At 44.5% G+C, this 21,194-nt stretch overlaps 1 protein-coding gene across 1 annotated transcript in view; it reads left to right on the top strand.

Moving 5' to 3' along the window:
* The window catches only part of LOC126212752 (uncharacterized), a 408,628-nt gene that overhangs the window by 212,237 nt on the left and 175,197 nt on the right, over window positions 1–21,194 (top strand). The window contains exon 11 of the mRNA XM_049940160.1: window positions 9,441–9,577. Coding sequence (XP_049796117.1) covers window positions 9,441–9,577 — 137 coding nt within the window. The remainder of the gene's footprint in view (window positions 1–9,440; window positions 9,578–21,194) is intronic.

The following is a 21,194-nucleotide window of genomic DNA, read 5'->3' as shown; positions in this document are numbered from 1 at the left end:
TAGACGAGGTCCTAGCAGAGTTGGTTTGCCGTTGCCTTCCTCCGACCGTAATGAGGATGAACGATGATGTTGAAGAAGACGACACCACAACACCCAGTCATCTCCAGGCAGGGAACATCCCTGACCCTGCCGGGAATCGAACCCGGGACCCCGTGTGCAGGAAGCGAGAACGCTACCGTGATACCACGAGCTGCGGACTGACAGACTAAAAGTAGGGTAAATTAGAACGACAGTGGTACTTGTTGCAGGATTCTAGTGTGTGAACCATTTGCGAGATACTGTATTTTGAAATGTTCTCACACTGAGTCTTGTACAATATCTGTGGTAGCCCACACTAAAGAACAACTTAAGTGAACATGCTAGTTGTGTGGGTTTTGACCAGTAACAAGACAGTTGACCATGAGAGGTTGTGTTCACAATGACCACCACCAGCAGCAATACATGTTTCCAGTCTGGTGTGCGGTTCTAGGCGCTCAGTCCGGAACCGTGCGACTGCTACGGTCGCAGGTTCGAATCCTGCCTCGGGCGTGGATGTGTGTGCTGTCCTTAGGTTAGTTGGGTTTAAGTAGTTCTAAGATCTAGGGGACTGATGACCACAGATGTTAAGTCCCATAGTGCTCAGAGCCATTTGAACCAGTCTGGTGTGGAACAATTACTGCACAGGTGCTAGCATTTCAGTGGAGACGTCCAGGCTGATGTAGTACGTCATTGTGTATCATCGGGTGTAGTCGGTATGCCGTTGTAAACAGTATCTTTCAGCTTTCCCCACAGAAAAAGGTCTACAGGCGTCAAATCTGAGGAACAGGCCAGCCGAGGTACAGGTCCTCTGCATCTGATCGAATGATTCGGAAACGATTTGTGGAGACGTGCTGTAGTACTTTGTGCACTGTCGACTGGACAGCCGTGATGTCGGTACCACAGGTTGCTCTTATTCTGTAGGTTGTGGAGGATGGTGTCTGTTAGGAGGCTGCGATAACTGTGCGGGTTCAGTGTTCTGTCTGTGGAAAACGGGGCTACGAGGTGACAGTTCACTATTCTGCACCACATGTTTACACTCCGAGGATGCTGACATCCCACCTGACAAAGCCAATGGGGATTGTCAACAGATGAATAGTGTACGCTTCATAGGTTTCCTGGCCACAATTGGTAAATGTGCCTTCATCCCTAAATAAGATACGAGGGACATTTGAAAAGTCCATGCAAAAATGAAAACTACTTATGTGTTTGGGGTACACCTTTTTTATTTTTCGACATAGTCTCCTTTTAGACTTATACACATCGTCCAATGATGATCTAATTTGTTGATCCCTTCCGAATAATAAGAATTGTCCAAGTCTGCATTTGAATAAAATCTTTGTCCCGCCAGCCATTTCTTCAAATTGGGGAACAAATAGCAGTCCGAGGGAGCCAAGTCTGGAAAATAGGGGGGGGGGGATGTGAAATGAATTGGAGTCCTATTTCCATTAATTTTGCGACCACAACTGCTGAGGTGTGTGCTGGTGCATTGTCGTGATGGAAAAGGACTTTTTTGTGGTCCAATTGCCGGCATTTTTCTTGCAGCTCGGTTTTCAAACGTTCCAATAATGGTGAATAATATGCACCTATAATAGTTTTACCCTTTTCCAGAAAGTCAATGAGGATTATCCCTTGAGAATCCCAAAAGACAGACGCCATAACCTTTCTGGCCGAAGGAATGGTCTTCGCCTATTTTGGTGCAGATTCTCCCTTGGTAACCGATTGTTTAGATTGTTGTTTGGTCTCAGGAGTATAGTAATGTGTCCATGTATCATCCACAGTGACGAAACGATGCTTAAAGTCCTGCGGATTCTTCCTGAACAGCTGCAAATCATCCTTGCACCACTTCACACGATTCCGTTTTCGGTCAAGTGTGAGCAATCGCGGAACCCATCTTGCGGTTAGCTTTCTCACGTCCAAATGTTTATGTGAAATATTATGTATCTATTCATTTGAGATGCCCACGACACTAGCAATCTCCTGCACCTTAACCCTTCTGTCATCCATCACCGCATCACGGATTTTATCAATGATTTCTGGAGTCGTAACCTCCACAGGGTGTCTGCAGTGTTCAGCATCACTTATGCCCATATGACCACTCCGAAAATTTTGAAACCACCGTAATGTTTTTCAACCTTCTCGTTAGTCTCCTGAGACATTTTACCTTTCATAAAGTAAGGTTTAATCACCACAGGAAATTCTTTTGTGTCCATTTTTTGACAATCACTCGACGTCCTTGATTCACACGAATGCCAAACACAAAGAAATAGACCAATATGGCTGAAACTTGGTGTGCGTTCTTTCCAAAGATGCTACTAACTAAACACGACGTCGATACGCGCCGGTGGTGCCATCTCTTGGACTTTCCACGGACTTTTGAAACGCCCCTGGTACGTGATACATTGGGAATATGGAGAGAGATTTGATAGTGTAGGAACGTATGTCGATGGAGAACGCGTAGGACACGTGCCCGACTCGTGCCACTTCCTCATGCGATTCCACTGGAGCTAATGTGTGGATCAATATCAACAGCAGCAAGAACGTAAATTTCCTCTTCTTCCATTCTCACCTGTTTCTATCTGTCACCACCACTTTCACATAACTTGGTGAGGAGGTTGATAAATACACTCCTGGAAATGGAAAAAAGAACACATTGACACCGGTGTGTCAGACCCACCATACTTGCTCCGGACACTGCGAGAGAGCTGTACAGGCGTGAATGGAGGGACGAATGGAGACGTGTCGTCTTCAGCGATGAGAGGCGCTTCTGCCTCGGTGCCAATGATGGTCGTATGCGTGTTTGGCGCCATGCAGGTGAGCGCCACAATCAGGACTGCATACGACCGAGGCACACAGGGCCAACACCCGGCATCACGGTGTGGGGAGCGATCTCCTACACTGGCCGTACAACACTGGTGATCGTCGAGGGGACACTGAATAGTGCACGGTACATCCAAACCGTCATCGAACCCATCGTTCTACCATTCCTAGACCGGCAAGGGAACTTGCTGTTCCAACAGGACAATGCACGTCCGCATGTATCCCGTGCCACCCAACGTGCTCTAGAAGGTGTAAGTCAACTACCCTGGCCAGCAAGATCTCCGGATCTGTCCCCCATTGAGCATGTTTGGGACTGGATGAAGCGTCGTCTCACGCGGTCTGCACGTCCAGCACGAACGCTGGTCCAACTGAGGCGCCAGGTGGAAATGGCATGGCAAGCCATTCCACAGGACTACATCCAGCATCTCTACGATCGTCTCCATGGGAGAATAGCAGCCTGCATTGCTGCGAAAGGTGGATATACACTGTACTAGTGCCGACATTGTGCATGCTCTGTTGCCTGTGTCTATGTGCCTGTGGTTCTGTCAGTGTGATCATGTGATGTATCTGACCCCAGGAATGTGTCAATAAAGTTTCCCCTTCCTGGGACAATGAATTCACGGTGTTCTTATTTCAATTTCCAGGAGTGTATTTGCACAGATGGTTGCTGTGTATTTGGATAGCTTACCACATACATCGTACAAGAACGAACTGCATTCTTCCTACACTCTCCATACACCGTGAGCTACTCAGCTTTTTCTGTATCGGTGAATCCTGTTGTCCACTTACCTATAGTACACTGACTGACTATCAGGTCGCAGTGCACTCGATTAACACACGAGCGCACTACAGCAAATATAATGATGTCGTACCTAGTCACTATGCGAGTTGAATAGCACAAACAAGTGACGGTGTGGAAACTTTTCAAAATACGATATCTCAAAACTGACTCGCATTAGAATTCTGCAACAAACACAGTGGCTTTCTAATATACCTTAACTTCAATCTGTTATTGTCAACGGGCATTGTTCCATTTAAAAAAGTGTATGTTTGCACTAAAAGTACACTCTGTAAGTATTATTGCACTCTGTTGGCTAACAATACAAGCCACTTAAAACCAATCCATTCTGTGAAAACTGCATGTAAGTAGAACTTTACATTTCCACAATCTTTCCAGTGCAAGTTGTAGGTGGTTCACCTCGGATCCTGGAATATGTAAAGTGTCTAAAGCGATTCGCCCTTTTACTTCCACCGCTGTAAGTATCTACATCTTTTGAGCTCTTTGCTTTTTAAACTGACGTATAATCACAGTTTAATATAATACATCTTCAGTTTTATTAACGAGGCTGTTGATAATGCACACAAAGTTGAAAATGTGTTTAATACACGATAAGTAAGTATAACCTCCAATAAAAGCTGTTGAAGATGGTATTTATGTAAAAGGTATGGTCATAAAGTTTTAGCTTTCACCTTGAGAAACTAAAGTTATGTAATTAATCTTTTATTTCCAGAATGAGATTTTCGCTCGGCAGTAGTGTGTGCGTCGATATGAAACTTGGTGGGAGATTAAAACTGTGTGCAGGACTGAGACTCAAGCGTGGGGCCTTTGCCTTTCGTTGACAAGTGCCCTACTGACTGAGGTATTCGAGCACGAGTCCCTACCGTTCTCACAACCTTACTTCTTCCAGTACCTCGTCTTCTACCTTTCGAACTCACAGAAATTCTCCTGCAGAACTTGCAAGACTAGCACTCCGCTGCAGAGTGAGAATCTCACTGTGGAGACACCTCCAGGCTGTGGGTAAGCCATCCCTCTGCAATGTCCCTTCTTCCAGGAGTGCTAGTTCTGCAAGTTTTGCAGGAGAGCTTCTGTGATGTTTGGAATGTGGGAGATGAGGTACTGGCAGAATTAAAGCTGTGAGTATGGGTCCTGAGTTGTGCTCGGGTAGCTCAGTTGGTGGAGCACTTTCCCCCAAGATGCAAAGGTCCTGAGTTCAAGTCTCGGTGTGGCACACAGTTTCCCATCGCTCCACATTCTCACAGCCTCCTCAATGTACTTTAAATTCCCCCTTACACACAAACAGAATTGCCGAGGATCTCTGTGTTCTATATGAGACCGGTAAAGTCTCTGAAATCGTGTCATTTCAGTACTTTTTAAGACTTAAGCTATTCCATTCAAGTGACATTTCAAATTCTTTGCTGTTGCTGAGCAAACATCAAAATTTTTACATCTTCTGTCTTAATTAGTTCTTCATAATACCATTAAAAACAGGTATCAGTTCTGATTTTACAGCAAACATTATGATTTTTGTCATCATTTTCCAGTACTGTTTGCTATTAATTCCTCATTAAGAGCAAATAAGAAACAAAAGAATCCATTCTACTAAAACATGAAGTCCGGGAATAAATAATGGTCCACAGCATATGTCTTGGTTCGTTGCCAGATCCTGGAATAGTCTCTGCCCAGTATATGAACAATCCACCTAGCTGCCATTTCATATGGCATTCAGCAACGGTATATGAGCTGAAGGTGCATAATGAATGAAAGAAATGGGACAGACTTGTGAAATGTTCAACTCTGGCCAGACAGCAGTGCATGATGAAATTTTGACCCGGACATCCATCACTCATTACAGATGGTTTCAGGAATGAAGTGAGAACCAAAATCCAGCAAAGCAGACCTCTTCAGAAAAATCTCTGTAACAACTTCACACCTATAAATGTGGCTGGTCAGACTGCTGGAATATTGTGCAGAGTTGATCTTAGGGTGTGGCGGCAAACCTGCAAATAATACTGTAATTTGTCACTCCCAGTAAACCTATATAAATAAACTTTACTAATAATACCAATGAAAACTTAAATATAGGCGGCCTTTGTGGCCGAGTGGTTCTAGGCGCTTCAGTCTGGAACCGCGCAACTGCTACGGTCGCAGGTTCGAATCCTGCTTCGGGCACGGATGTGTGTGATGTCCTTAGGTTAGTTAGGTTTAAGTAGTTCTAAGTTCTAGGAAACTGATGACCTCAGATGTTAAGTCCCATAGTGCTCAGAGCCATTTTATTTGAACTTAAATACTGAAGTTAATATTTTGATATGAATATAATAGAGGGAAACATTCCTCGTGGGAAAAATATATCTAAAAACAAAGATGATGTGACTTACCAAACACAAGTGCTGGCAGGTCAATAGACACACAAACAAACACAAACATACACACAAAACTCAAGCTTTCACAACCAACGGTTGCTTCATCAGGAAAGAGGGAAGGAGAGGGAAAGACGAAAGGATGTGGGTTTTAAGGGAGAGGGTAAGGAGTCATTCCAGTCCCGGGAGCGGAAAGACTTACCTTAGGGGGAAAAAGGATGGGTATACACTCGCACACACACCCATATCCAACCGCACATACACAGACACAAGCAGACATTTGTAAAGGCAAAGAGTTTCAACTCTGGGCAGACAGCTGTGCCCGATGAAATTTTGATCCGGACATCCATCACTCATTACAGATGATTTCAGGAATGGAGTGAGAACCAAAATCCTGCAAAGCAGACCTCTTCAGAAAAATCTTTGTAACAACTTCTCACCTATAAATGTGGCTGGTCAGACTGCTGGAGTTTCAACTCTTGAGTTGAAACTCTTTGCCTTTACAAATGTCTGCTTGTGTCTGTGTATGTGCGGTTGGATATGGGTGTGTGTGCGAGTGTGTACCTGTCCTTTTTTCCCTCTAAGGTAAGTCTTTCCACTCCCGGGATTGGAATGACTCCTTACCCTCTCCCTTAAAACCCACATCCTTTCGACTTTCCCTCTGCTTCCCTCTTTCCTGATGAAGCAACCGTTGGTTGCGAAAGCTTGAATTTTGTGTGTATGTTTGTGTTTGTTTGTGTGTCTTATCGACCTGCCAGCACTTTCGTTTGGTAAGTCACATCATCTTTGTTTTTAGAAGTTAATATTTTGTATGACTCATTATTTTAAATAATTAGTATTGTCATAGAGACAGAGAACAAAAACAGAATAAAATATGCAAATATATGTTTGACTCTGCATTAGTTGCTGGGGGTGATCTGAAGGTGGTATTATTCTGGAAGAATCAAGCTTACTGAGATCAGTAGTTATTCTTGTTATTTATATTACCAGTTTTGACAGGTCTACGCTGTGATCGTCGGTTCTTGTAATATTATTAGACCTACGTGCTTTCTGATGTGTCGGCAGCTGGGCCAACACCTTGTATATAGAGGTGGCTTAAAGGGCACGCGAGACTAACGCAGACGGGCGTGAAGTACTGGAACAGGATACGTAATTAATGCTATGAAGAAAAGAATGGAGCTTCTCATATACTTATCTTTAATGTCTTCTTGTACATCTCTATGGTGAACACAAGTGAGACTCTAATTACAATCACTGTAAGGCTAATGGCGCCTTGCTAGCTCGTAGCCATTAACTTAGCTGAAGGCTATTCTGTCTCTCGGCTAATGAGAGAGAAAGGCTTCGTACATCTAGTCGCTAGCTCTGTCGTCCGTACAACTGGGCTGAGTTAGAGTCAGTCTCTCGAGACCTGCCTTGTGGTGGCACTAGGTTTGCGATCACACAGTGGCGACACACGGGTCCGACATGTACTACAGGACTGCGGCCGATTTAAGCTACCACCTAGGACGTGTGGTGTCTGGCTGTGACACCACACTTTCTACCACAGTAAAAGTCACGTAGTGAAGTTGCGTCAGATTGTAGTAAAAAGTAACCGGGAGCACCAGCGTTACACAAATAAAATACTGCTCAGTTAAAACATAGAACATGTTGTATTGATGTCCAAACATACAGTGTGTTTGTGACATGCACCATGCCACATTTTATGAGGCGTGTTTTTTAAGTAAGTACCGTTTTGAAATTTAAAAAAGACGTGCTAAGATATCTCAATAATTTTATTTTCACATGATAGCCTGTACCTTAATCTACGCACTGACGTCATTACAGTCTGATTCTTTCTTGTTTACAATGTGTACCGAGTGTTTAAGATGCCTCCGATAATCGTGAGTGCCGCTGGCTGTGAAGTATGGGCTGTTATAAGACTATTTAGTGCTAAAGGCCTAAAAGCAATCAATATTCATCGTGAGATCTGTGCAGTTTACGGAGAAAACATTATGAGTGATGGAATGATAAGAAAGTGGGTGAGAGCATTTAAAGACGGCCGCACAAATGTGCACGATGAACAACAGAGTGGGCATCTTTCGGTCGTTAATGAAAGTTTGGTGCAGGAAGCGGACAATAAGGTGAGAGAAAACAGACGCTTTACGATTTCCTCCTTGTGGGATGACTTTCCTAATGTTTCTCGTGATGTTTTGTATGGCATTGTGACCGAGCACTTGAATTACCGAAAATTGTGCGCACATTGGGTACCGAAAATGTTGACGGATGTGCACAAAACCAAACGTTCAGACAGTGCATTGACTTTCCTTGAGTGCTACCACAACAACAGTAATGATTTCTTAAGCCAGATTGTTACGGGCGATGAAACGTGGGTGGCCTACGTCACACCAGAATCAAACCAACAGTCCACGGAATGGCGGTATTCAGATTCACCCAGAAAAGTGAAGTTTAAGCAAACAATTTCTGCCCGGAAAATCATGTGCACAGTTTTTTTGGGAGAGAAAAGGAGTATTGCTTGTGGAATTTTTGCCTCGTAATGAGACAGTCAGTGCAGCAGCTTACTGTAAGACATTGCACAATCTGCGCTGTTAAATTCAGAACAAAAGACGTGGCAAGTTGAGCGAGGGCATCGTTTTGCTGCAAGACAATGCCTGTCCGCGTATGGCGAATCAGACCAAAGATCTCACCACATCTTTTCGACGGGAAACTCTAGATCATCCTCCGTACAGCCCCGATCTTGTGCCCAGTGACTGCCATCTGTTCGTGCACTCGGAGAAACACCTGGGCGGTCAGCGTCTTCGAGACGATGACGAAGTCAAAACAGTGGTGATGCAGTGGTTAACAAGTCAGGCGGCAGACTTCTATGAGGAGGGTATTCAAGAACTGGTACAACGTTATGACAAGTGCCTCAATATTGATGGAAACCATGTAGAAAAGTAGATTAAGGTACAGGCTTTCATGTAAAAATAAAATTATTGAGATATCTTAGCATGTCTTTTTTTTTTTTTTTTTTTTTTTTTTTTTTAAATTTCAAAACGGTACTTACTTAAAAAACACGCCTCGTATTACAACTTGACAGAGTGTATACTAGGACATCAGCACAACATGTTGCATGTTTTAATTGTGTGGTATTTTTTTGTTGACATGCTCGTGTCCCCTGCCACTTTTTATTACATTTCAACACAACATAACTGTGTCAATTTTAGTGTTGTAAAAAGCACGTAGATCTAGTAATTTTACAAGATCTGATGATCTGTCAAAACCGGTAATAGTAATAAAAAGACTTACTAGCTATCTCGACAAACTGAAGTCTTCAAGAATAATATAAAATATCCAAACATATAGCTTTGGTGTTCGTCACTTGACGACGGAGTGTGTGACAGCGTAAAGTGAACGACGTAAGCTTTAATCTGGTCTTGTGCCTCACTGCTTGCCCTTCATAACAGTGTCGCATACTCTGCTGCCTCCAGACGGGAAGAACCCATACTCGTCGCGTCGGAGGCTGCGCCCGGAGATGATATCGCGGCCGCAGGGCGACCTGAAGCACACCGGCCACGTGGGGCTGGACGGCTCCTACTTCGGGGACATGTCCTTCCTCGGCGGCAAGGTTAGTAAGGCAGAGTGCGCACCTGGGTGACCCAGTGCGGGCCACCAAATTGGCCCGTATCACTAATGTCGTGTTGTGGAATAAAATAACATGGCTTATACTCGTATATTATGACATTTTTGGAAACTGAAGATCAGGTTCTGCTAACTGAGGGCTAGTGAAACTTGTCAGAGTCTGTTCATCTGCCAGATCCACAACTGAAAGCTGTGTTCCTTGACTTCTCAAATACGTTCAGTTCTGTTTAACAGTGTCCCAAAGTAAACAAAGTATGAGCTAACCAAGTATTTAACTAGATTTGTGTTTGGCTTCAGGAGTTCTTTGTCAATAGACTGTACATATTCTCAACTTGATGAAATCTGCAGATGTAAGGATAATTTTGGGGTTTATAGCATGTAGATAAATTAAGTAAAAGGCAACACTGTGTTTCTAGCATTTGTAGACTTAGAGAAAGCTTTTGACAATGTTACTGGAATATTCTCTTTCAAATTCTGAAGGTGGCAGGGGTAAAAAAACTTTGAGGTTCGCCGACGACTTTGTAATTCTCTCAGAGACAGCAAAGGACCTGGAAGAGCAGCTGAACGGAATGGATAGTGTCTTGAAAGGAGGATATAAGATGAACATCAACAAAAGCAAAACGAGGATAATGGAATGTAGTCGAATTAAGTCGGGTGATGCTGAGGGAATTAGATTAGGAAATGAGACACTTAAAGTAGTAAATGAGTTTTGCTATTTGGGGAGCAAAATAACTGATGATGGTCGAAGTAGAGAGGATATAAAATGTAGACTGACAATGGCAAGGAAATCGTTTGTGAAGAAGAGAAATTTGGTAACATTGAGTATAGATTTAAGTGTTAGGAAGTCGTTTCTGAAAGTATTTGTATGGAGTGTAGCCATGTATGGAAGTGAAACGTGGACGGAAAATAGTTTAGACAAGAACAGAATAGAAGCTTTCGAAATGTGGTGCTACAGAAGAATGCTGAAGATTAGGTGGGTATATCACATAACTAATGAGGAGGTATTGAACAGAATTGGGGAGAAGAGAAATTTGTGCCTCAGCTTTAGTAGAAGAAGAAATCAGTGGGACCGATGACCGTTGTAGTCTAGTCCCACCAACGAACCAACCAAGAAATTGGTTAGGACATGTTCTGAGGCATCAAGGGCTCACAAATTTAGCATTTGAGGGCAGCGAGGAGGGTAAAAATCGTAGAGGGAGACAAAGGCCTGAATACACTAAGCAGATTCAAAAGGATGTAGGGTGCAGTAGGTACTGGGAGATGAAGAAGCTTGCACAGTGTAGGGTAGCTGGGAGAGCTGCATCAAACCAATCTGTGGACTGAAGACAACGACAACAACAATAACGATAGCATATAGTGTTCAAGGCTTCATGAGGCTAGTCATGGACTTTGGTGTTTTGTATAGGAAGGTTGTAACACTGGAAAAGTGTAGTGAAATGCAAGAAGGTGTGCAGATCGTGTACAATTAGTGTGCACACACACTATTGTCTGTGAATATAAATAAATATAATGTGCTTTGCATAAAAAGGTGAAGACATTCACTATTGTCTGATTATGATATTGGCAATTAATCACTGGAAACAGTAAGAGCCATGAAATAACATAGGTGTAACTGTCCAGAGTGACTTGTCTACAAAAATCTGGGACACTTAACAAGTAGGATTAATAGAAGAGATAGTGAAGATTCAACTCATAGGTACGCATTTCACTTGCGATCTTTTGGTAATTGTGCAGACGTCACAGAGATGCTCGACAAGTTCCAGTGGTAACCTCTACAAGAAAAGTATTGTGCATCATCAACAGTTTTACTGTTCAGATTTCAATAGCCTACAGAGCTTGTCCCAAAAGTTTTGATAGTAAAATTCTACAACAAACCAGAAGTACTAGAGACCAGCAGTCTTCATCCGAAAACACGGTGAGCAGCTTCGGCTAACAAATGCGACTCGGTCCCGTCACCAGTAGGTAGTGACAGAACGAATGTCGTAATCCACGTGGAGTGGTTTGGTGACCAGTTAAATGAGCAGCAGTACACAAGAATTTCTTGCCTTAAACTGAAGAAGTCAGGCTCAGAGACAGTGTACACGATTTGGCAAGTCTTCAGTGAGGAAGCCACAGCCCAGCTGAGAATTTACAAATGCCGCGAGATCTTCTGGGAGCGACAGTGAGCTGTTCGGGCATCTGTCAACTTCCCAAACACGTGAAGATACAGAGAATGTGCAAACAGTATTGAACGAAGATCGCCGCCTAGGCGTAAGAGTGATGACAGAGAATTGAAATGTGTCGAAATGGATTGTTTCTCGCATTTTACAAGAGATGCATTAGGAATGAGAAAGATGGATGGAAAGAGGCTTCCAACAGTGCTGACCGGTGAACAGGTGCCATGCGTTGTTGGAGTGCCACAAAAGTGACCCTAATTTTTTTGCACATAGTAGTGACAGATGAAGGTTTTTGAGTAGTCTCCAACCAAAAAGACAAAGCAGCGCGTGGCACACGTAAAATTCATGTAGCCTAAAGGAGGTTCATGGGAGCTAATCTGAGGTTAAAGCATTGCTTATTGTCTTTTGTGACTCCAAAGGCGTGATTGACAGTGAATTTGTGCCTGGAGGACAAACAATTAATGACCAGTTTTACACTCGAGCCTTTGACTTGTTGTGGGATAGTGTGAAACATGTCAGGAAAGATGGCACGAAAAGTTGAGTTTCCATCACAGTAATAATGCCGAGTCGTAACTCTTTTGTCGTGTGAGAGGTTCTCTCTGGGGATGGTGTGGCAATTCTGGGCCAGCCGCTGCACAGCCCTGACTTCGCAACAGTGGACTTCCTTTTGTTTCTGGGGTTAAAGGGAAACTGGAAGAGACAACATCACAAGTTGTCAGAGGTGTGAAAGAGGCGTCAATGTGCTGCCTTAAGAGAGTTCCTGGTGACACCTTTCAGGAAGTCTGTGCAGACCGGGAGAAGTCGGTGGTAGTTATGCGTAAATCTGGAAGGAACGTACTGTGAAGTTTTTTAAGGTTTTGTGCTTTAACAAGCAATAAATCTCTTTTAAAAATGGTTCTTGAAACTCTTTGTATGACGTGTCTGGCAACATTTCGTTTCCTCCCACATGAATCTTGTGAAATGAGGATTGTGAGAAAATCAAAACAATGAAAGTGAAAAGATAGTATGACATTACTGGCCAGGAGATCCCGTCTGGGATTGTCCGGCTGCCTAATGCAAGCCTTGTTTTTTGACACCATTCAGTGGCTTATGCTTCAGTGATGCTGACAACATGACACCCAGTCCTCGAGTGGTTAAAATCTCTGACCCGGCCAGTAATCAAACCTGGGCCCCATGTGTGGTAGTCTGTTATGCTGACCACTGGGCTACATAGGTGGATTGAAAGGGGGAGGGCGGGGAGGTGAGGACAAATGTGGTACCAGAAGTACTCTCCATCTCGCTCTGTAAGGTGGCTTGCGGAGTACTTGTGCGATGTGCAGTGTTTAAAATGAACTGTGACATGTAACGTTTCTCTGACTGTAAGGTCGAATTTTGATGACTTTTTAAGTTGAAACCCACAAAAATTTACTGTCGGTAAAATGAACTGTGTGGTAACATAATAATGAAGGAAGAGCTTTAGGAAGGTGGCAAGGACTTGTCACCTCTGGATGAAGAGATGTATCTGACAAAACTGAACTCGGTTGTCTGTTGCTCATCACACACAATTTGAAGAACTGGGTGAAAATCAAGATTTTTCAGGACTGACATGTAATTGTAAACAAGTTGCACAAGTATCTTCCAAATATTTTTCATCCTTTGCTCAGAGAAAATTATGTCTGAACATCTCAGGTATATCAGAAGTTTGTAAATTGTGTGTTTCTTGCCAAATTAATAGCTCCAGTAACTAGTTTTTTTAAGCAGTGTCGAGCAGTTGCAGATGGAATAGTAACTGCGGAGAAATGTGTGTGTCCGACTTCTCCGTGTAGACTGAATGCCGATTCCTTGAGTGGCATCATTTCTCAGCACAAAAATTGCATACATTGTCTGTCAGCTGGAAAACTAGTGGTGACACTTTTTTGAAATCATTGCCGGCCGCTGTGGCCAAGCGGTTCTAGGCGCTTCAGTCCGGAACCGCACAGCTGCTACGGTCGCAGGTTCGAATCCTGCCTCGGGTATGGATGTGTATGATGTCCTTAGGTTAGTTAGGTTTAAGTAGTTCTAAGTCTAGGGGACTGATGACCTCAGAGGTCAAGCCCCATAGTGCTTAGAGCCATTTGAATGATAATGGTATTCTCTTGTTTGATTTAATGTTGAGAAATGCTATACCTGGTGCCAGCCGTTATTACATTATGACAAATTCCCAACATACTGTCAGTTTGAATAGTAACACAACCAGAAAAAAATTATTTGCTTTAGCCTGTAGTAAACCTCACTTCCTATGTAGGTGTTGAGTATATGACACACCTAATAGGAAATTGTATAAGGAATTGGATGGATAAAAAAAATATGCTTACCAAGCAGCGGCATTAGGACACACATGTAAAAGGTGTTACAGTTTGCAAGCTTTCAGAGCCTGTGGCTCCTTCTGGCAGTAGGAACAGGGGTAAAGGAGAGGGACTGGTGAGGTTTAGGAAAAGGGGTAGAGTTCGGAAAAATTTCCCAGAACACCAGGTCAGGGCAGAATTACCAGGCGAGATGAGAAGGAAAGATTGATTGATTGCCGACTGAATGAGGTTGACGGTTGCACAGCAGGGAATGGCATGATGACATGCTTGCTACCACATTCACTAGTCACTGGGCAAAATAAATGTGCAGCTGTAGACTAAATCAAATATTTTTTTCTGGTCTGTGACACACATAGGAAACTGCTGCAAACAATACAAAATTGTAGGCTTGGAATGGTTTCTCACTGCATTGTGCTTTTTCGTGACAGTGCCCACCCACACACTGCTGCTGTAACAAGAGACTAGATTTATCAGTGTGGAGGGGAATTTTTTGGTCAACCATTCTGGCTCCTAGTAATTTTCATCTTTCTACAAAGAAAAAAACAGTTGTTAGGCAGTACACATGTTCAATGTGATGGTGAAGTGGAGGCTGCAGTGAACAACTAGTGGCAACCAGTGACGATGTAGAAACTCCAAAACACATTGACAGAGGTGATAAATGTTTAAATAGCAAAGATGAGTCTGTAGAGAAAGGAAGTAAACATTGTGTTTGCAAGTGACATATTTGTCAGTAAAATTCACTGATGGAAAAAAAATTGCAATACCAAAAAAGAGTTGTGCGACACAACTGAAAGTTGGTAGGCGTGTTTTAACATCCGACAGAAGACGTCTTCTCAAATTTCGCATTCCTGAGGATGAGGGTTCAAACCCACATCCGGCCGTCCCGGTTTAGTTTTTCCGTGATTTCCATAAATCGCTTCAGGCAAATGCCAGGATGGTTCTTTTGAAAGGGCACGGCAAACTTCCTTACCCATCTTTCCCTAATCCGATAGGACCGATGAGCTCGCTACTTAGTCCCTTCCCCCGTATCGAGCGACCGACCAAATTTTGCACCGGTCACGTTAGACTGGTGCTGACTGCACCACTGTGAGGATGCAAACCAGGTTTGCTTTAAATACGTGCTGTAACGGTTGTGAGCATTAGTTACCTTCGAGATTACACTTGCTGGGTCGATGTTAGCCGAGAATGCCTTTAAGCTGACTGACACCATTATAAACACCTCACCGAGTTTGAACGAGATCGCGTAATAGAGCTACGAGAAACTGGATGCTCCTTCTGAAATACTGCAGAAAGACTCGGCAGGAATGTGGCCACTGTACACGATACCTGGCATCGGTGGTCACGAGAATGTTCGGTCGCAAGGAGACGGGAGTCCGGACGGCCGTGTGGCGCTACCGCCGGGGAAGACCACTGTATATGGTGCGTGGCTCTGGTGCATTGTACTGCATCTGAGCAGTAGTTGGTATCACAGTGACACAACCAACTGTTGCAAATCGTTTACAGCTCCGAGCCAGACACCCTGTAGTGTGCATTCCGCCAACCCCAAGCCATTGCCATTTGTGACTTCAGTGGTGTCAAGCAGGAGCCCATTGGAGGGCAGGGTTAGGTACACTACTGGCCATTAAAATTGCTACACTAAGAAGAAATGCAGATGATAAACGGGTATTCATTGGATAAATACACTCCTGGAAATTGAAATAAGAACACCGTGAATTCATTGTCCCAGGAAGGGGAAACTTTATTGACACATTCCTGGGGTCAGATACATCACATGATCACACTGACAGAACCACAGGCACATAGACACAGGCAACAGAGCATGCACAATGTCGGCACTAGTACAGTGTATATCCACCTTTCGCAGCAATGCAGGCTGCTATTCTCCCATGGAGACGATCGTAGAGATGCTGGATGTAGTCCTGTGGAACGGCTTGCCGTGCCATTTCCACCTGGCGCCTCAGTTGGACCAGCGTTCGTGCTGGACGTGCAGACCGCGTGAGACGACGCTTCATCCAGTCCCAAACATGCTCAATGGGGGACAGATCTGAGGATCTTGCTGGCCAGGGTAGTTGACTTACACCTTCTAGAGCACGTTGGGTGGCACGGGATACATACGGACGTGCATTGTCCTGTTGGAACAGCAGGTTCCCTTGCCAGTCTAGGAATGGTAGAACGATGGGTTCGATGACGGTTTGGATGTACCGTGCACTATTCAGTGTCCCCTCGACGATCACCAGTGGTGTACGGCCAGTGTAGGAGATCGCTCCCCACACCGTGATGCCGGGTGTTGGCCCTGTGTGCCTCGGTCGTATGCAGTCCTGATTGTGGCGCTCACCTGCACGGCGCCAAACACGCATACGACCATCATTGGCACCGAGGCAGAAGCGCCTCTCATCGCTGAAGACGACACGTCTCCATTCGTCCCTCCATTCACGCCTGTCGCGACACCACTGGAGGCGGGCTGCACGATGTTGGGGTGTGAGCGGAAGACGGCCTAACGGTGTGCGGGACCGTAGCCCAGCTTCATGGAGACGGTTTCGAATGGTCCTCGCCGATAGCCCAGGAGCAACAGTGTCCCTAATTTGCTGGGAAGTGGCGGTGCGGTCCCCTACGGCACTGCGTAGGATCCTACGGTCTTGGCGTGCATCCGTGCGTCGCTGCGGTCCGGTCCCAGGTCGACGGGCACGTGCACCTTCCGCCGACCACTGGCGACAACATCGATGTACTGTGGAGACCTCACGCCCCACGTGTTGAGCAATTCGGCGGTACGTCCACCCGGCCTCCCGCATGCCCACTATACGCCCTCGCTCAAAGCCGTCAACTGCACATACGGTTCACGTCCACGCTGTCGCGGCATGCTACCAGTGTTAAAGACTGCGATGGAGCTCCATATGCCATGGCAAACTGGCTGACACTGACGGCGGCGGTGCAGCGCTGTGCTGCGCAGCTAGCGCCATTTGACGGCCAACACCGCGGGTCCTGGTGTGTCCGCTGTGCCGTGCGTGTGATCATTGCTTGTACAGCCCTCTCGCAGTGTCCGGAGCAAGTATGGTGGGTCTGACACACCGGTGTCAATGTGTTCTTTTTTCCATTTCCAGGAGTGTATATTATACTAGAACTGACAAGTGATTACATTTTCACGCAATTTGGGTGCATAGATCCTGAGAAATCAGCACCCAGAACAACCACCTCTGGCTGTAATAACTGCCTCGATATGTCGGGCATTGAGTCAAACAGAGCTTGGATGGCGTGTACAGGTACAGCTGCCCATGCAGCTCCAACACGATACCACAGTTCATCGAGAGTAGTAACTGGCGTAATGTGGCGAGCCAGTTGCTCGGCCACCATTGACCAGACGTTTTCAATTGGTGAGAGATCTGGAGAGTGTGCTGGCCAGGGCAGCAGTCGAACATTTTCTGTATCCAGAAACGCCCGTGCAGGACCTGCAACATGTGGCCGTGCATTATCCTGCTGAAATGTAGGGTTTCGCAGGGATTTAATGAAGGGTAGAGTCACGGGTCGTAACACATCTGAAATGTAACGTCCACTGTTCAAAGTGCCGTCAATGCGAACAAGAGGTGACCGAGACGTGTAACCAATGGCACCCCATACCATCACGCCGGGTGATACGCCAGTACGGCGATGACGAATACACGCTTCCAATGTGCGTTCACGGCGATGTCGCCAAACACGGATGCGACCATCCAGATGCTGTAAACAGAACCCGGATTCATCCGAAAAAAATGATGTTTTGCCATTCGTGCGCCCAGGTTAGTCCTCGAGTACACCATGGCAAGCGCTCCTATCTGTGATGCAGCGTCGAGGGTAACCGCAGCCACGGTCTCCGAGCTGATAGTCCGTGCTGCTGCAAACATTGTCGAACTGTTCGTGCAGATGGTTGTCGTCTTGCAGACGTCCCCATCTCTTTACTCAGGGATGCGGATAAGATACCTGTCATCTCGACTGCTAGTGATAAGAGGCCGTCGGGATCTAGCACGGCATTCCATATTACCCTCCTGAACCCCTCCGATTCTACATTCTGCTAACAGTCATCGGATCTCGACCGACGCGAGCAGCAATGTCGCGATACGATAAACCGCAATCACGATAGGCCACAATCCGACCTTTATCAAAGTCGGAAACGTGACGGTATGCATTTCTCCTCCTTACACGATGCATCAAAACAGCGTTTCACCAGGCAACGCCAGTCAACTGCTGTTTGTGTATGAGAAATCGGTTGGAAACTTTCCTGATGTCAGCACGTTTTAGGTGTCACCACCGGCGCCAACCTCGTGTGAATGCTCTGAAAAGCTAATCATTTGCATATCACAGCATCTTCTTCCTGTCGGTTAAATTTCGCGTCTATAGCACGTCGTCATCGGGGTGTAGCAATTTTAATGACCAGTAGTGTATATTGTGTTTTGTGACAGAAGCTGGTTCTGCCCCGACATCAGTGATGGTTAGGAGGAGGCCACTGGAGGACCTGCGCTCGACCTGTCTGTGTGCTGGACACACTGGGCCTACATCTCTAGTTACGGCCTGGGGCGTGATTTCGTATGACAGCAGGAGCAGTCTCGTGGCTATCCCACGCACCCTGACTGCAAAACTGTACGTCAGTCTGGTGATTTGACCTGTTGTGATGCCATTAATGAACAGCATCCAGGGGGTGTTTTCCAACAGGGTAATGCTTGCCCACATACCGCTTTTTTTTTACCAGAGATACTCTCCAGAATGTTGACGTGTTACCTTCGCCTGCTCAATTGACCTGCTCAATCACCAGATCTGTCCCCAATAGAGCACGTATTGGATGAAGGAAGATGGTCATACTTCCTGGATTACCTTTGTAATTTATCTTCCATGGATTGTTTTACAATAAGATTGGATATTAGCTACACAGAAGTAAAGCATAATTGAGATAGTCTTATAAATAAACTTTATATACAAATACGAGGGTTGGAACTTTAATAGTGGCAACTATTTATTTACAGCTCGTACAAAATATATACGTTTTCAAAGTTTTACTGACCTTCAAAGTAGTTACCAGCATTGTGTATAACCCGTTGCAGTGATGTGGAAGTCGTCAGATACTCTTAGCAGTGCCAGTTGTGTTGACAGTTTTGGTGGCGCAATAGACTGCGAGATCAGTAGCAGCTTGCACTGTACGTGCTTGAGCATTGTCCTGCAAAATGATGGTCAGGTCTCCTGCAGAAATTGTCATCACCTCTGTCTCTAAGCTGTTCATTTTTGGAACACAACCTACGACCGGCTTATAGACAGAAGTGATGACACTTTCTGCAGGACCTGACCATCATTTTGCAGGACAATGCTCAAGCACGTACAGTGCAAGCTGTTACTGATTTGACTGATGGGGCTACTAAGTGCTATACCACCTACTGCACTGCCCTGACTTAAGCCCTCGTGAGTTCAACTCGATTTCTAAACTGAAGGAAACACTTCACGGCCTTCACTTCACAACTGCTACAAACTCGTCGGGCAATAGACTGCGCCACTAAAACTGTCAACACAACTGGCACTGCTAAGAGTATCCTACGACTTCCACATCACTGGCAACGGGTTATACACAATGCTGGTGACTACTTTGAAGGTCAGTAAAACTTTGAAAACGTATCTATTTTGTACGAACTGTAAGTAAGTAGTTGCCACTATCAAAGTTCCAACCCCTCTATATTAAATCAGTGTTAATGAAAATGTAGTCTTTTGCATTCATTTGCTTGTGTTGCAGTATTTTGACACCTGCACCATCTGCAATAGCCACACTCTCTCCATTGAAAATTACCCTCCACCCTTATCAGCTTTTCCAAATTAATTACTGCTTGATATATCAGTCATTTTCTAGTCATGTTAGGCCACAAATTTATTTTCTCTGCAATTCAGTTCAGTACATTTTTGTCAGTTATGTGATCCAACCAGGTAACCTGGAATGCTGTTGTGTAGTACCAAAGTTACGTATTTCTGAACTGTTTAGACTGCAGTATGCATTGGTGATATAGGCTATGCCATTAGAATATGCTGCCAGGTATTAATGTGAAATACAGATTACTTTAACTAGGTGCATTTATTAATTTAGCACTGCACAATTTGGAAGATTATACCTCAGTCACAAAATGAGCTCACATCACTTAATAATGCGTAACTGTATTGCTTGTACGACCCTATGGTAGCATGTGATGATGTTTGGTAGCAGAATACAAAAAACAAAATACTATTTACAACAAAGCTCAAAACTTTATGTGGATATTTTGGTTGCATAGTTCAACAGTGAGAGTGTGAGCTCTGCTATAATCAAATTGTACACTCCCCCCCCCCCCCCCCTCTCCTCCTCCTCCTCCTCCTCCCCCTCCCCCCTTCTCTAACCCCCCCCTCCCGTGTGTGTGTGTGTGTGTGTGTGTGTGTGTGTGTGTGTGTGTGTGTGTGTGGGTGTGTGGGTGTGGGTGTCTGTCTGCACGCATGGACGTATGTCCCAATTTCACTATTAAATTCTTATTATAAAAGTAATAATAATCAAAAATGTTATCTAAAGGCTGCCAATGTTGGCAGCATTATTATTTTGTATATTGTTTGCCCTGGTTAGCTCGTAATAATGCTGACTATACATAGCTCAGTTTTCTGCAGACACAACTGGAAAGACAGCTGTTAAAAAAAGTCGTAGAAAGATGTTTGCATTTATTTTACTGTTCATCTACTCAATGAAAACATTGAAATAACTTTGAGCTTTGTTCTAAAGTAATTTCATGTCTTCCGCTGTCAGACAGTGCCACAAGTTAGTTGAGAGCAGTATGTACAGTACATCTGTGCCTTATTAACTGCCATAAATTCCCCTGTTGATGGAAGTGTAGTCCTCTAAAGAGCATAGTGGAAAGTATAAAACGTGTGACCAGTTAACAGTAATTTGTACTTTCAATTTTTCCAAATGGTTCGTCCAGCCTGACCTAAAATGTCCGCATTTAAAGTGTGAGGTTAAATCAAATATAAATGGGATTTTATTTTTAAAAAGTGTTTATTGAAAAATAAAAGGCAAATATAATTTATTTTTCTACAAAGCTTCCTTCTTTAAAAATACATTTTCCCAGTAAGAAGAAAGGTTTGTTATCCCAAAATCGTA

The sequence above is a fragment of the Schistocerca nitens genome, chromosome 11 (genome assembly GCF_023898315.1).
Source record: "Schistocerca nitens isolate TAMUIC-IGC-003100 chromosome 11, iqSchNite1.1, whole genome shotgun sequence".
Taxonomy (NCBI): domain Eukaryota; kingdom Metazoa; phylum Arthropoda; class Insecta; order Orthoptera; family Acrididae; genus Schistocerca; species Schistocerca nitens.
This window is presented reverse-complemented; position numbering and strand designations above follow the sequence as displayed.